Consider the following 15,840-nt stretch of genomic DNA (forward strand, 5'->3'; position numbering starts at 1 on the left):
GATAGCTCAGTCTACCAACAAGACTTTTTTCTCTATCATGCATGTTAAAGCTTGGTGTCGGCCTGTATTGTAGTGTAGAGCCACTCTGTGTCACCGGACTATAGCTATTAAGGCATTGCTTGTGAAACAATTATGACAATCACAAATTCCACAGAAAGGCATAAATCTCATTATGTATGAAAGCAGGAATAAGATAGGGCTCTGCTCAGTATTTGCTTCTTACAGATTAGTGCTCACATGCAGTTCCCTCAAAGATCTATATTAAGAAGAGTGAATGAACATTTTCTGTTGAAGCTACTTTTGTACTTGCTACTATGTGGCAAATACCACCTCACAAATACCTCAGGTTTACTATACATGGCTGTTCCTGGCCCATCTCTTTGAAGGAACCCCAGTGATCTTCCAAGAAATAATTTGCTCTTCATGAGCCTGAATCTCGGGGTCAGCTGAGGGATAGAAGAGAAGAGAGGTAGAATGGAGTCAGCCCTCTATACTGTTCATGACAGCCTTTCATTTTCTCTCCTGTGCCTGACTCTGCCCTCTCATTTCCCATGTTTGCCCCTGAGCACACTGCCTTCTTGATGCCCTTAGGTTCTTCAAGTCTCCCTCCAGCCAAACTGCAAACCTACTTGGCCTGATCTGTGGCATTTTGTTCCTCTGATTTAAAATGATATTTTTCCTTTTACTTCCCATGAGAACTTCCATCTTCTCAGTGTTCAGTAAATATTTTAAAAAGTTGTTTGACCAAATTATAGGTTTTATGGGTTCATGATATATAGTCACTATAAGCAGCTTGATTTTGTAACTGCTGCTATAGAAAACCTTTTAAGAAGGCTTTGGGTTCATAAGCTCTTTTTAAAATCTCCTACTAAGCCCTAGGATTTTGGAGGTGGGGCTGGGCTGGCATAGATCTGATTTTATTTGTTTTACATAGTGGGCTTCTTGAGTAGTAAGATTTAAGGTGGCAGAGGGATTTTATAGCTAAATAGAATTTGAAGTCTGCTGAGTGATTTTCTCAAAGATCTCTGAGTCTTGTTAGTGTTAAGTGTTATGAGGTTTTACGACTTTTCCTGTACTGTTTTTGAAATGTACTGAAAAAGTCCCAATGACTTATAACTTCCTTTTTAGTGCTACTTTTAAATTGCTTTCTGCTCTCTTTAATGTTATCGAAATAAGTAGAAGATAAGCATGATTTAAATGCTGTGCTTAATTTGGTCCAGAATCATCTGCCCTGGGTTTGAACTCTGGCTCCACCAGTTCTTTGGACTGTGACTCCAAAAGTTACTTCATCTCTCTCTGCTACTAAGTGGGCATCCTCAGTTAAGGTTGCTATAAGATTTAGAGTTGATAATATCTGTAAAATACTTAATGCCATATACATAAAAAGTACTCAATAATGTTAGGTGGTGTTAGCAGCAGCAGTAGCATTATTCTCAGTAACTAAATGAGCCCTGGGTTGTACCTAGAGGTGTTTTTCAACATTTAACATGAATCTATGAAAGTTAAAAATTGTTTTCTAATTACAAACAAATGCTTATTTTCCTTGAGTTTATGTTACGACTGACCTAAGGGTTCCATTCTGTTCACATAGGATTATTTTATTATGCACATTAAAGCAACATAATGTCTTTGTTTGACTCAAATTACTGTGTACTTTTAATGCTGGTATTCAGATCCTAGCCTAGAGATACAGTATTTCAAAGTTACAGTGATGTACTAAACATTACAAAGTCTGATAGCATAGGCAAGGAGTCCTGGTAAAAAACGTTCTTTTGCTAGGATTTTGGTAATTGAAAATATATGTCAAAAAGTCAAATAGTTTTTAACTGTTCACCTAGAAATCTCCAGGAAAATAACCCATAAAAACAAATGCAGTATTTCAATAATGAAGTACGATTCAATATTACTATAACAGTTCAGAATTATATTGCAGTACGTGGTGACTTAAACAAGGGATATGTTTTCATTTAAAAGAAGTAGGGGACTCAGGATCCTTTCTTTCTTTCTACTCCCTCATCTTCAATAAGATGCTGCTGGAACTCCAGTCATCATGTCCCGATTCCAAGAAGAAAAGAGCATGGCATAAAAAGGCACTCTCGCCAAGTCAGTTATCTGAAAGTTTTCCTAGAGGTCTCATTCATTGACTTCTGCAGCTCCTAGCTGCAAGAGGTTGGGAAATAGTGTCTTAGCTGAGCACTTAACGAAAGGATAGAATGTGGATGAAATAGGCAACTAGCAGTCTACACTCTAAAGATCAGCTTTCTCTCAATCCAGCAAAAGCACATCAAAATTGTGATGAGAGGGAAAAAAAATCCTATTTGCAATAGCAACAAAAACCATAGATGCTTTGAAAATAAGCCTTACAAGCATAGAAAGCTATGTGAAACATGCTAGAAGACAAGCGAAAAAATAGACATAATGTTTCTAGATGAAAAGACTACTAAAAATGTTCTCTACAAATTATTCTCTAAAGCTGAGGTACTCCTAAGTTTTCAGCATATTTATGAGCTTGATAAAATAGTTCTAAAGTTCATCTGAAATTTTCCACATAGCATGAAACTATCACAGTTGTCTGGCACTAACAAATAGAATGGAACATAAGAGTCCAGAAACAGATCTCTGCTTCTGTGGAAACTTAATAGGAAATAAAAGAGGTATCTGAAATCAGTAGAGAAAGAATGAACTGTTCTCTACCTACATTATCTAGCATTGCAGCTACTAACCACAACTTTGTTTATAAAATACAATCCAGCTCCCTGGGAGCACTAGCCAGCCACATTTTGAGTACTCAGAAGCCACTTTCTAGCTAGCCGCTGCTGCATCAAACTGCACAGATATACATTTCCATTGCCACAGAAAGTTCCATTGGACAGCACTGTTCTGGATGGTGAGAGGATACCTGGATAGGAAACCAGATCCCTAACTCTGCGCCTTGGTACTTTAAAAAAAACCTCAAACACTCCACAGGCAATTTTAAGATACAGCCAGGGTTGCAACCACTGACGTAGGTGATTCTCTGTGCAGTTGACTAAGATTTAGCTAAAATATTTCTCATTTTTCCAGAGTAGTATTTTTGGGCTCCATCACCTATAGTTGTTATTGTGGTTAAACCATCTCGCTATTTAGTGGCAGTAATGAAAGTGCCGGTTTGGAAGACTTTTTTTCAAGGAGGTATGCTGGATTTTGCTCCTGTGCCTCTGTCCTTGGGGTGATATTCGAGGCTCTTTTCTCCCAAGCTGTGCCTGTACCTTCCATGGCCTATGAATTGCACGGGGCAAAGGCACTGTGAGGTGGCATCTAGGAAGGTAGGATTAGAGATCCCTAACAGTTGCATTTAATCTTTTCTTTGCTTATTTATTGGAACCCATACAGTATGAATTTACTTTTCCTACTGAAGAGTCTTTTTTTTTTTTGAGAATATATTGATTTACCTTCTAAATATGCTGTGTCCAACAGACATGAGTTACATAATATTATGCATACGTACAGTGCTTTTGATGATTTCAGTAATGCTATTAAAGGCTTTTCACAGATTCAGGTAATTTAAATACGTCTACGTTCAGATGAATACTTCTTAGAGGACTACACTTTGCCATGATTAATCTTGTTATTCATGTAACAGAAGTTTTGTTATCTTAGAATTAGAAGCTTGACTTCTACAGGTGTCAGAGCCAGGCATCAGATTCATGTGCACTATGAAAAGGATTTGTGTGAACCCCATCGTTCTGCCATATTCAGAAACTACCCAATAACCACCTGCATCTTTCTGGCTTTAATTTTTTGTTAAGTTGGTAGGTCTCCTGTGTGCCCAGCAAGGGATTCCCATCCTGTTTTCCAGTATACCACCTAATAATCTGGTGACTTCAGGAAGCTTCACAGTTCTCAAATTCATGAAACTCATTTAAATGTATAATGTATAAATGTGTATATTTGCCATGCAGCAGTGTCGGGGAGATCATAGCTCCAGAGAGGTTTTAGGACATGTCATTAAGACTTCAGAAGGGCAAAAGAATAATTAGAATATTTAAATTTATATACTCTGTAGAAGTCATTAAAACTACATCTAAACTACTTTAAATTTATTAACTTAAAAAATACAACCACTTGTGCAGAAAGCTAGTATTTTAAAAGTATACTAGAAATTCAGTATGTTTTACCACTGAGTATAGGAGATGAAAGTGATTTTGAGTCTCCATTATCTCTGGTAAACCAATAAGACCTGTGTGATTTATCTGAAATAGTTTATTGGAAATCAACTGCTTACATGTGCAGCCAACAAAATACAGCATTTAGTAGTTTTTTAATTCTCACAGTGCTAGTAAAAACTAAGTAGAAAAAAATCTTCCTGTTTAAGGAGTCTTAATTATAGTGGATCCAACAGTAGTACATTGTTGGGTGACTTTTCTCCTAGAATATTCTTTGGAAACAGGAATTTTTCTCGGAATATATGTGCCATGTCCCTCAGCCTCTAGGGCATACCATGGATAGTCAAGAGGCAGCTCAGGAAGATTTTACTCTGGGAACAAACCAGAATCATCACTTCATTTTTAAAAATAAAGTTACTCTAACAGGGATACCAGTGACTTGAAATAAGGCCTGAGGGAGTGGTACCTGTTGCAGTATCCTTAAAGGCACAGGTTTAAGAGGTTGTGGAAGTCTCTCACACAGGCCATAGGTGCTTGTTGCCAGTATCTAAGTGGAGAGGCCAACAGGATACTCCCAAGTTCCAAGTGCTTATCATTTTCACTGTAGTGAGAACTTTTTAGTTCCAAAGTTCTGCCAGAAATCTTCATGTATCCCTGACATCTTCGCCTCCCAACAAGAAAGAGGAAAAAAGAACTAAAGACCTGCTGTGAGCCTCGTTCAGTTCCACAGGTTGTGATACTGCTCTCTACACGTAAGATGGATGAATGGCTACTCAGAAAACAGTACTGGCTAACTGTTAAACTATGTATTATTCAAAGTTCTAAATGCTTTCAAATACTAATCTGTTATTTCCTAGGGACATTCCAGTTATATCACACATCTTGACTGGTCTCCAGATAACAAGTATATAATGTCTAACTCGGGAGACTACGAAATATTGTACTGTAAGTATGAATGATCACATATGGCTGAGATGTGTCTGCCAGGGGCACTAATGAACAGGCTGTGTGGAATTTTAATTGTGCAGAGAGCATGCTTGCTGGCCTCTCTAACCTGAGAAAGCATGTCACTCTGAGCTAAGGAAAGAGAATTTCAAATGTGCTTCACTTCTCCAAGAAAGTAATGAGTTAATTTATGTGTATAGACATGTAGTCATAAGAAATTACTCAGGGAGATAGATTGATGGTGATCTGAGTGGTTTTGTATTTAACAACTTTTCCCGGAGGCAAGAAGTATAATGGATGGACATTTATGCTTTCTAAAGAAAAAAGAACAACTTCCATGGGAAACAGTTCATAGTTCCATAAACCCTGTGAAACACTTTTCCTTTTTAAAAGTCTCTTAATGTTTTTCGGTTTATGGATTATATCATTTACTGCCTGTTTCTAAATTTAAAGGGGACATTCCAGGTGGCTGCAAACTAATCAGGAATCGATCTGATTGTAAGGACATCGATTGGACGACATACACCTGTGTACTAGGCTTTCAAGTCTTTGGTAAGGACATGACACCTGATGAGAAAAGGTGGTTTCTAGGGTTTTGTATGTAGTAATTATTTGCCTAAATTGCTAAATGTAAAAGTCTTACACGTGTTCACTTGTGTCATCACTATTAATGCCAGATTGAGAGAAATTAATATTAGGATTGAACCAATATGAGGTTTGTTCTCTACAGAATCCCGCAGACTTTTGGTCTCTGATAAATTTATAGAAGACAAAAGGATTTTGCATGATAGCACAGATTGCCTGTTTTTCCCTCCAAGTGCAAATTGAAGCTGTTAAATTTGTAAATACATTTTAAAAACAGCTTTATTGACATAGCATTCACATACAGTTCACCTAAAGTGTACAATTCAGTGGTTTTAGAATACTCACAGTTTTGCAACCATCGTCACTAATTTTAGAACATTTTCATCGCCCCAGAAAGAAACTCTCCACCCATTAGTGATCACTGCCCACCTCAACCCTCTGACAACCACTAATACTTTCTTCCTCTGATGCTTGGCCTACTCTGGATAGTTCATATAAATGGAATCATTCAATATGTGATCCATTAAGGCTGGCTTCTTTCACTTGCTATTATAAATAATGCTGCTATGAACAAGCGTGTCAGTTTTGTGTAGGTGTGTTTTCATTTGGGGGGGCGTATATACTTAGAAGTAGAATTGCAGGGTCAAATGGTAACTCTGTTTAACCTTTTGAGGAATTGCCAGTTTTCCAAAGTGACTGAGCTTGTTTATATTCCCACCAGCAATGTAGGAGGGGTTCAAGTTTCTCTACATTCTTGTGAACAGCTATTTTTATTTAACATGTAAATGTCCAGTTGTCCCAGCACCATTTGTTGAAATATGAAGGCATTTTTAGTGGACATTATTTAAAGATAAAATTTGAGGATCATCTCTAATCTGATGCTTCGGACATTTCTAGAAATCTGTTCTCTGTGACATTTTTCCAATCCTTTCCCAATCTGTAGATATCCTTCTGAAAAAGTTAGAAGATAAATGGAAAAGTGAAAATAATAAAGCCTTGTTTGCAAAGAATTAAAAAGAGATGTTACAGTCAGTAATTAAAATAATGGATATGGATGTGTTACCAATACCTAAAGTAAAACCCAAAACATTAGTACTTTTCCTGCTGTACAAATAGAGGAGAAGCCTACCAGGCTAGGAAGAAATTAAAAACAACTAGTCCATAAACAATTTCATTATTCCAGGTGAAACTGAAGCAGTGGCCAGTAGCTGGTAACTTACCTAGTTATTTTAATGAAACAATATATAATACTTAAGAGACATCACTTTAAGAAGTGTTTTGAGTTGTTTAGGCAAATTTATCAAAAACATTTGTTTTCTAGAGAAGCAGTGAACCACAGGAGGCCAACATCTCAATAGTTACACATTCCATAATTTTCGTCTAATAGAATTTTATGCTGTGTTCAGCAGTGCCTCCTCATGATCCAGAAAAATTAAATTTGTTATAACTTATCTTTGGACATAAATAATAGTTACAAGAAAATTCTATGGGATAGCATAGCAGACAAATGGATGGCATTTCCATTAAGACTCTAACGAGGTTTTCTTGGAATTGCCTGCCTGAAAGGGAAGGGGCTGAGTATGTAAATTTTATGTAGCTTACCTAGAGTCCACTTTGAAGAGTTAGTGCTTTATGGCTTTGTTGCTGCACCTTGATACAAGTAACTGAGAACTTCCCTCCCAACTAGAAAGTTTAAAAAGAAAGTTTATTGCTCAGGTGAGTTAAGCAAAAACAAATTATTTTTAGCACCAGCTGCTGGTTACCAGCGAGTACTTTTGGGCCAATAAATTTTCCTTCTTGAGGCTATTTTGGTTAAATTTTGTTAGATTTTGGATAAAACTATTTGAATGAAGCACTGAGCCATTAAGAAATTTGTAAAGAAAATGTTAGCAGCTGAGAGTTCAAACACAGAGAAAAATAAGATTCTAAAATTAAAGCTATGTGGCATCACAGTTATACTTTTTAGGCTAATTTTTGTCTACCCATGTTTCCATATTAAAGGTGTCTGGCCAGAAGGATCCGATGGGACAGATATCAATGCGCTAGTGCGATCCCATAATAGGAAGGTGATAGCTGTTGCTGATGACTTTTGCAAAGTCCATCTGTTTCAGTATCCATGCTCCAAAGCAAAGGTAAAATCAATTTAATAAAAACTAGCGTCATGGGGCTGTTCTTTGGGGATAATTTTTTGTCAATGGCAAGAAAATATTTGTAGGGTCACTAATTACTGTCCATGAGACTACGATGCACAGGAGGAGGAAAATAGGGCCATCTGTAAGCATGCAAGCAGGCTTTACTTGTCTTCTCTTTCCTCATTAAGGGCAAAGAGAAGATATAGAAGGCAGCTGATGTTTTCTTTATTGTCCATTTGGAATTTGGGGGAAGTTTAAAATTTCTCCTAAACATATTGTTTTGTTATACATATGCTCAACATAAAACTCATGGAACTATTTCTTAAATCACCTATAATCCTGCCAACCTATTAAATTCTTCTGTGGCAATCTCAATAGAATAGTTACTAAGTACACCAACCTGACACCCAGAAGAGACAGATTTTTTTTAACACAGTCTGAAAGTATAGTGTCTAATTATTTTGTTCTGTTTCTCCCATATAAATAGGTATTAAAATTACTGCTAGCTTTATTCCTGATTTGATGATTTATGGCTTTGATTTGAATTACCTGTTACTCCCTTGCCTTAGTCACCTCCATTGCTGTAAGCAGGCATGTACAGAATGAGTTTAATTTTCTTGTCTGATTTATTTCGTATAGGCTCCTAGTCACAAGTACAGTGCCCACAGCAGCCATGTCACCAATGTCAGTTTTACTCATAATGACAGTCACCTGATTTCAACTGGTGGAAAAGACATGAGCATTATTCAGTGGAAACTTGTGGAAAAGTTATCTTTGCCTCAAAACGAGATTGTAGCAGATACTAGTCTAACCAAAGCCCCCATCTCTTCCATTGAAAACGTCATGCAATCTGATACGCCCACACCACCTCCTTCTCAGCCATTAAATGAGACAGCTGAAGAAGAAAGTAGAATAAGCAATTCTCCTACACTTCTGGAACCCAGTGAAGACCACAGTGAGGAGAAGAGTGAAGGGGGAAGTGAAGACCTCGGTGAGCCTGTTTATGAAGAGCCATCCAGTGAGATGAAGGAGGAACAGAGTGAAACCACTCTTACTGAGGACCAGCAAGACCCTTCACCCCTATCTTAACACCAGGACTTCAATGCATGTGGTCTTTTGATAGAGTTCAGATAACAGGCCGGGAAATGACAAAAAATCACTATTAATCAAGATTTCGGTTTCTGTGTGATCTGTTTTCTTCAGCCTCTCAAATACAGTGGACCTAAAGGTTCAGTTTGGTGTATGCTGAAGATTAACCAAACTTAATGTCTCAGAAATTACTGTGTATGTAAGTGGTAGGATGTAAATACTGGAAACAAAAACAGCAGTTGTATTGATTTAAAACAAACCCCTTGTTATCTGAATGTTTTCTTCAGGAACAACCAGAGGCATCACACTTACTCATCTACTGGCTCAGATTATGCTACTCTCTTCCTGATGCAGAAAAAAAATCAGAAAAAAAAAAAAAAAAAAAAAAAAAAAACTCTTACTGAGATAGACTCTCACCCCAAACATCTAGTGGAAATTTTTTAGTTAAGAAAAATGTCAGTATTGCCACAGGCAGTGAAGTGTTGCCTCCTTGAATAATGCCATTTTCCTACACTACCACTAAATGTCCAAATGTGCTTGTTAGTCTACTTTATAGGTGCTGCCTTTTTTAAGTCATAATGAGGAACAGTCTCTTAAATTCTTGTGTGCAAATCTATTTAATCTTAGAACTAAGAAAGCAGTGGTTTGTTAAAGAGCTTTTAATGTATATTAAACCATTGATACTCAGAAATAAGATTCCTCCAAGGATTCCTTTACCAGTTTAAATGTTTGGCATTCAAGTGAATGGAAGAAAAAAAAAACCGCATGCCTATAAAACTAATTACTTGGCTAATTTTAGCTTAGCCTTCAAAATAATTTGTTCCCTCAGTAGGAGAAATATAAATACAGGAAGTTCAAACGATGGAATTGGTGCTTGAAGTTCATTGGCTTAGTTGTAATTTTTATGTATTGAGGGATAAGATACTCAGCAAATTGCAATTTCTTTTTTACAGAAGTGTGAACAGTCACTAGTTTTTATCAATTGCGTACTTAACAGACTTGCTATATGTAATTTTTCTCTGGTGGAGTTGCTCTAAGCCTTGCAGTTCTAATGTGGCTATCCTCTGCTAATTTGGGCAATGCATGTATTATGCATTGGATAGTTTCTTTAAAGTTTTGTCAGATGACTATTTCTTAAGTATGTGTTTCCTACTTTAAAATTACTGACAAATATGCATTTCCTATATGTTTGTTTATACTTAGATTATAAAAAACTGTTTTGATTTATTTTTTAACTTGCTGCGTTGTTTTGATATCTTTTTTTTTTTTTTTTTTTTTTGGTTAGATCATGTTTAGCAACTTTGGATGAGTTCAGAAGTCTTAAGTATGCAAGTGTTTACGTGATTGTGTCATTCCAAAGTGCATCAGAACTGTCATTCCCTTCTAGTATCTTCTCAGGAGTAATACAAATCAGGTATTTCATCATTTGGTAATATACAAACTCCAGTGAACTCCCTAGGACACTCACATTTATATTCACATGCTGTATGTAAGGGTGTGGGTATGTGTGAAGGGGTGAGTGTAGACACTCTATTTGTGTGTATCTATATAAGCAGATATACGCCACATTGAATATACTCAGTGTATATCTCTAAGTGTATAGATAAATGTCCATGTATATCTCTTTCCTTTTGTTTACAACTCTTCAAAAAAAAAACCTCAAAGTAGCTCTCTTCCAAAGAAGAGGTAGACTCCAAGCAACCCATCTTTTTCAGTATGTTCTGTACATAATTATCAGAGAGCATCAGTAAGTAAAGTATCAGGCATATATATTTGCCTTTTAGCAGTGGTGACTAAATTATCAAGTCAGCATATGCTATTTCCTTCAAAAAAAAAAAAATACTATGAGATGAACAAGTAGTTCTAAGAGTAGAAAAAGCATTTCTTCAAGTACCTGGGGGACACAGCTCTCCATAAGCAGGGAGTTTATGTGGGGACATGAGTCAACTTTGGGGTTGCTGTATACGAGATTTATAATCGTGATACTCTTGGGTGGTAGTTTCAAAAGACACTACTAATACGCAGAAAGCGTTCCAGCTCTATTGCTGGCAACTACTGTTTAACAGTCGATTAAATCTGTGATAATGGTTGGAAGTGGGTGGGATTATGAAATTATAGATGTTTTTAGAAAAACTTGTGAATGAAAATGAATCCAAGTGTTTCATGTGAAGATGTTGAGCCATTTCTATCATGCATTCCTGTCTCAAGGCAGAAATTTTTGAAGATTAAATAAAATAATCAAAATGTTTCATCTGTCTCTAAATGTGCCTTATCTCCATTTATACTGCTAGTCTCCATGACTGTCTAATCATCAGAAAGCATGACAATTATTAGTTGACTAGGGCTACTGCTATGGATACCACCATTCTGGTAGTAACAAACTCCATCTCGTAATGTTAGAGGAAATTACTTCTGACTTATGCTTCCATTTAATAGGGGAATAGCTTCATTTAAATTTAGTGTCTATACTTTGGCTAATCGTGGTGAGCTTGGTTACCTACCTGACCCGACGCCACTGCCTCCCTCGTATTAGCCTTTGTGAAATCCTTGGACTCAGTAAGACACCGTATTCCCTGCTTTCTCCATTTCTCCTATGTTGCTTAGAGACACGGATTCAGTGTACACCGGAAACAAATTAGCTGCAACAAATTTTTCTCTATGAAGAATTAGAATATTCCATACACCCCCCTCTCCATTTTACAATCATGGAAATGATGGGGTTTTCATTACTGCCTTATTCATCTCATCTTTGATGACTATGAATATAAGTTCACAGCCGCTCACATATATAGGCATACTTTGTTTTATTGCACTTCAGATTTTTTTTTTTTTTTTTTTTAAACAAGCTGAGGTTGGGGCAACCTTGCATCAAGCAGGTCTGTCAGTGCCAACAGGTTCAGATAATGGTTAGAATTTTTTTTAGCAATAAGATATTTTTTAATTAAGGTAGATACATTGTTTTCTTAGACATATTGCTATTACACATTTAATAAACCAGTAGTGTAAACATTACTTTTATATGCACTGTGTGACTCACTTTATTACAGTGGTTTAGAACCAAACCTGCAGTAGCTCCAAGGTATGCTTGTACTAACCCTTAAGAGGCTAAACATTCTTCCCCAGTTCTGAGACAAAATGGCTAATGGGCACCAGAGCAAACCCACTAAACAATGTGATTTTTCCTCTTAATAAAAAAGATCGCAAATAACTTGTTTATGAATTTGATCTTAAACGTATTGAGGTACTGGTATAACCTCTAGCTGAAACTGAAATGAAAATGAAGACAAGACAGTATTTGTAGGACAAATGACAGGCTGATGAGCACCTATGTAGGACTTGGATCAAGAAGAGCACCTGTGCGGCCAAGTGTGCCCCGAACACCCTGACTCTCGTTTAGCAATGCAGGTAATATTACCCTGTAGGCAAGAAGATGGATAGCAGAGATTTAGTAACTATTTGTTTACTTAGAAAGGGCCACGCCAGGATTTCTCATTTTATAACTTCAAAACTTGCACTTCTTCCACTCACATTAGGAGAAAGACATTTTTTAGAAACAGAAAGCAAGGAGGAAAAGATGAGGGCAGAAATTCAGAGATTTTGGAAAGCAGATTAAGAAACAGAAGAGGCCCTGTGTTCGTTTCAAGCCTCCATACAGGAGTGGGTGAGGTCACTGTCACGTAAACCAGGCCCTGGAGGAGCCTACTTTGTCTAGGATACCCAAGAATGGAGTCCTCGAAGACCACAGAAAGGTCTTCATTCTGCCACTTCCCCCCCCCCACCCCCAGAAGGAAAAAAAAAAAAAGATGCAGCTGATGCAGCTCCTGCTCTCTTCACAGAGTCTCAGATAATTTAACACCTTTGGTGCTAATAATCAGTTAACCTTTTCCAAGGGAAACCTGAGTTTCTACTCTGCCCTCATTAATAGGCCTGTACAATAACCTTAAATGCTCTGATACAAAGATGCTAAAGGAATAAAGAGACTCAAATGAAGGAAAGTAAGTTTCACTGTCTCCTCTGGAAATACCAACCTGCTTAATTTCTGTATCCATGTGTGGCATCCTCAGGAGACCATGGCTTACTCAACTGAATGCACTTTTTATTTCTTGGGTTTTATTTTTTTAGTTTACCAATCTAGAAATCTGGCAGAAAAATTTAAGAGTACCACTTTTATATCTCAAAGGACAAAGACACGGAATAGGTGGAAACAACCACCTAGGTGCTCAATGATTAAAATATGGCACATCCATAGAACTGCTATTCAACAAGAGCTAACAATGTAACATTTAAGTGCTTTATGTGTATTAACTCATTCAATCTTCACAACAATCCTAAATTCAGTTATCTCCATTTTATAAACCAGGAAACTTAAGGAACAGAAGCCAGGTTACACTAATAGCAAGTGGCTACACCAAGATTTAAAGCCAAGTCCTTCTCCCTCCAGAGTCCCTGTGGCTAGCTAGCACCATGCACTACTGCTAGTGCACTACAGATGTTTACTACAGAACAATAATTTAGTGATTATCAGTAACAGGAAAGAAATGAATTAAAATTATGGTAGGAGAGATTTAAAACTAGAATCAAGAAAAACTACAGAAAGTGATTAAGCTTTGGTAAAGGTAGCTTTGGGCTCTGAACAGTGTCACCAAGTTGAAGGCGCCCTTCTCATGCACAAGTCCCCTTTCCTGCCATCCCTACAACTGAAGCACAGAGCAGAGCAGCTTCCAGGCCCTAACACAGTACTGTGACACCTGCTGCCAGCAAATGCCTGCTCTTCCTGCCTTCACTGGCTATAGCAAACATAAGTCCTCAGTCCCCAATGTTCAATTTAAACCTATTTGTGTGGAGACACTGCTCTCTTACTTTCCAACCTTTCAGTAATTTCTTATTTCACCATAAAAGAAGCAGAGCAACTTATTTTTGTTATTGGCCAAGTGCTTTTCCCACTTTGTCCTCATTCTCCATCCCACACTTCCCATGGCAAGCCTGGAGGTCCTGCTAGCCCCGTGCTCAGCCACAGGGCTTTAATCTTCCATCTTCTCTCCTTCAGCCATGTAAACACATAGTCCTGAAAACAAGATTTTACCAGGGAGCCAGCCATCTACTGACAGAGATGAACATGGATAACTGCTGGTGCTAATGACTACACACCTCGGCAAGATTACACAAAATCAGCTTCAGAGGCTAAATCCAACTCCTGACAAAGTTTAACCAGATCTCACTAAAGTAACTGAAAAAGGGGGTGCTACAAGAAATAGCCTCAGGGAAGAAAAATAACAAAAAGCAAAGCTCTCATACCTGGTCATCCTGTCTCCTCCTCGTTCACATAGCCAAGCCAGAATGCATTCTGGGAAAGGTCACAGGGTACTCAGGCCAGCCTCCGCGCAGTAATATCCAGCTGACACTGGCTTGGGTTGACCTGGAAACCTAGTTGGAGGCAAGGAAAGCAGAAGCTGACATTCTCTTAACCATTATCTATTGCAGAACTCTATTTTGAGTAACAACTGTTAAGTCAGATGTCCAGATAGGCAGGTCCTCTTCTGCAGATTTCAGTCTCTACAATAAAAATCTATTATGCTGCCAACACCTTCAACGTGGTACCCAGTCTGAATACTAGGGAGTTTGGGTGGGACTAGGATCCAAAAGAATCATCCATTGATCAGAGATGTTACAAACCTGCCTCACGCAAGGAGCTGAGCCAGGCTCAGTGGGGAATCCGACGATGAGACAGATACAGCCCCTGCTTTCATGGGGCAAGTAACCTAGTAAAGACAATCTTGTGTATTTTAGAATTGGTATATAGCAAAGTCAAGTTCCCTCAAAATTAAAAAAATTCTAACAACATACTATAAATAGTGTATGATTTGAAATGTGAAAATATTTCTATTAAGAAACTTAGATTGGTCACCTATTGAGACCACCCATCCATTGTTTAAATTCTGTAACAATATACAAAACGTAAAATTTTGATATTTAAAAAATAATGTAGAACCCATACAATGGAATTCTACTTAATAAAAAGGAACAAACTACTGATACATGCAAACTTGGATTGGGAGCACAAGGGCATTATACATAGTGAAAAAAAGTCAATCTTGAAAGTTCAACAATTGTATTTCCACTTATGTAACATTCTTGAAATGACAAATATAGAGAACAGATTAGTGGTTGCCAGGGGACACATACAGAGGGGAGGGGTTATCACCATAAAGGGGCAGCACAAAGAGGTTCCATTATGGTGATCAGACTCTTGGGGATGGTGGCTACATGAACATATACACGGGATTAAATTACACAGAACACGTGAATGTAAGCAAAATTGGTAGAAACTGAGTAAGGTCTGCAATGTAGGTTACTATATTGTACCAACATCAAGCTCCTGGTCCTAATATTATGTTATCTAAGATGTCACCACTGGGGGAAGCTGACAGAAGGGTTCACCAGACGATATGTATTATTTTTGAAACTTCCTCTGAGTCTATAATTGCTTCAAAATTAAAAGTTTAAAAAATAATGTAGAAACTTCACCGTCCCTTTATTCTTTTGAAGAGAATGTAGAATACAACAACAACAAAAAAGTTTAATAGAACTTCTGTTCTTGTGTACATGAGGTACTCCACCTACAGGCTAAAAAAACAATTATGAAACTGTATGCTCTCCACGGCCCTTCCAGCCACCGCTCTGCTCCCATGGGGGAGGTCTGTCAGAGAATTCCTAGCTCTTCTGTAGGTATGAAAGAGCCCAAGACAAGGGAGGGGTGCTCGTTCAAGGTGGCTGTAAAGTTCAGCATCTGGACAGCAGGGCAGGAGACAACCTGAGGCACTGAGAAATGACCTGCTGGTTTGCCCTCCACTGAGAGGCACCTGCTGTATAACCACTGATGAAAAGAGATGTCCTCTCTCTTTGCTGGGGCTTTCCGTCCCCTTCTCCCTCCTACATGTTTCACT

At 37.8% G+C, this 15,840-nt stretch overlaps 1 protein-coding gene and 1 long non-coding RNA gene across 9 annotated transcripts in view; one reads left to right on the plus strand and one right to left on the minus strand.

Moving 5' to 3' along the window:
* EML4 (EMAP like 4) overlaps window positions 1–11,144 on the plus strand; it is a 130,172-nt gene extending 119,028 nt beyond the window's left edge. For all 5 annotated transcript variants that reach the window (XM_036224760.1, XM_016142247.2, XM_036224759.1 and 2 more), the window contains 4 exons: window positions 5,003–5,090; window positions 5,544–5,642; window positions 7,677–7,807; window positions 8,447–11,144. In XM_036224760.1, coding sequence (XP_036080653.1) covers window positions 5,003–5,090; window positions 5,544–5,642; window positions 7,677–7,807; window positions 8,447–8,896 — 768 coding nt within the window. In that variant the 3' untranslated portion in view covers window positions 8,897–11,144. The remainder of the gene's footprint in view (window positions 1–5,002; window positions 5,091–5,543; window positions 5,643–7,676; window positions 7,808–8,446) is intronic.
* Window positions 1–15,840, minus strand: part of LOC107509595 — a 35,079-nt gene that overhangs the window by 10,880 nt on the left and 8,359 nt on the right. For 2 of the 4 annotated variants that reach the window (XR_004952085.1, XR_004952083.1), the window contains one exon: window positions 10,154–14,320. This is a non-coding gene — a long non-coding RNA (uncharacterized LOC107509595). Of the gene's footprint in view, window positions 1–7,277; window positions 7,359–10,153; window positions 14,321–15,840 lie in introns of those variants that run through there. The other 2 variants (XR_004952084.1, XR_004952086.1) reach the window with 2 other exon arrangements.

This window comes from Rousettus aegyptiacus, unplaced genomic scaffold (genome assembly GCF_014176215.1).
Source record: "Rousettus aegyptiacus isolate mRouAeg1 unplaced genomic scaffold, mRouAeg1.p scaffold_m13_p_7, whole genome shotgun sequence".
NCBI classification, from domain to species: Eukaryota; Metazoa; Chordata; class Mammalia; order Chiroptera; family Pteropodidae; genus Rousettus; species Rousettus aegyptiacus.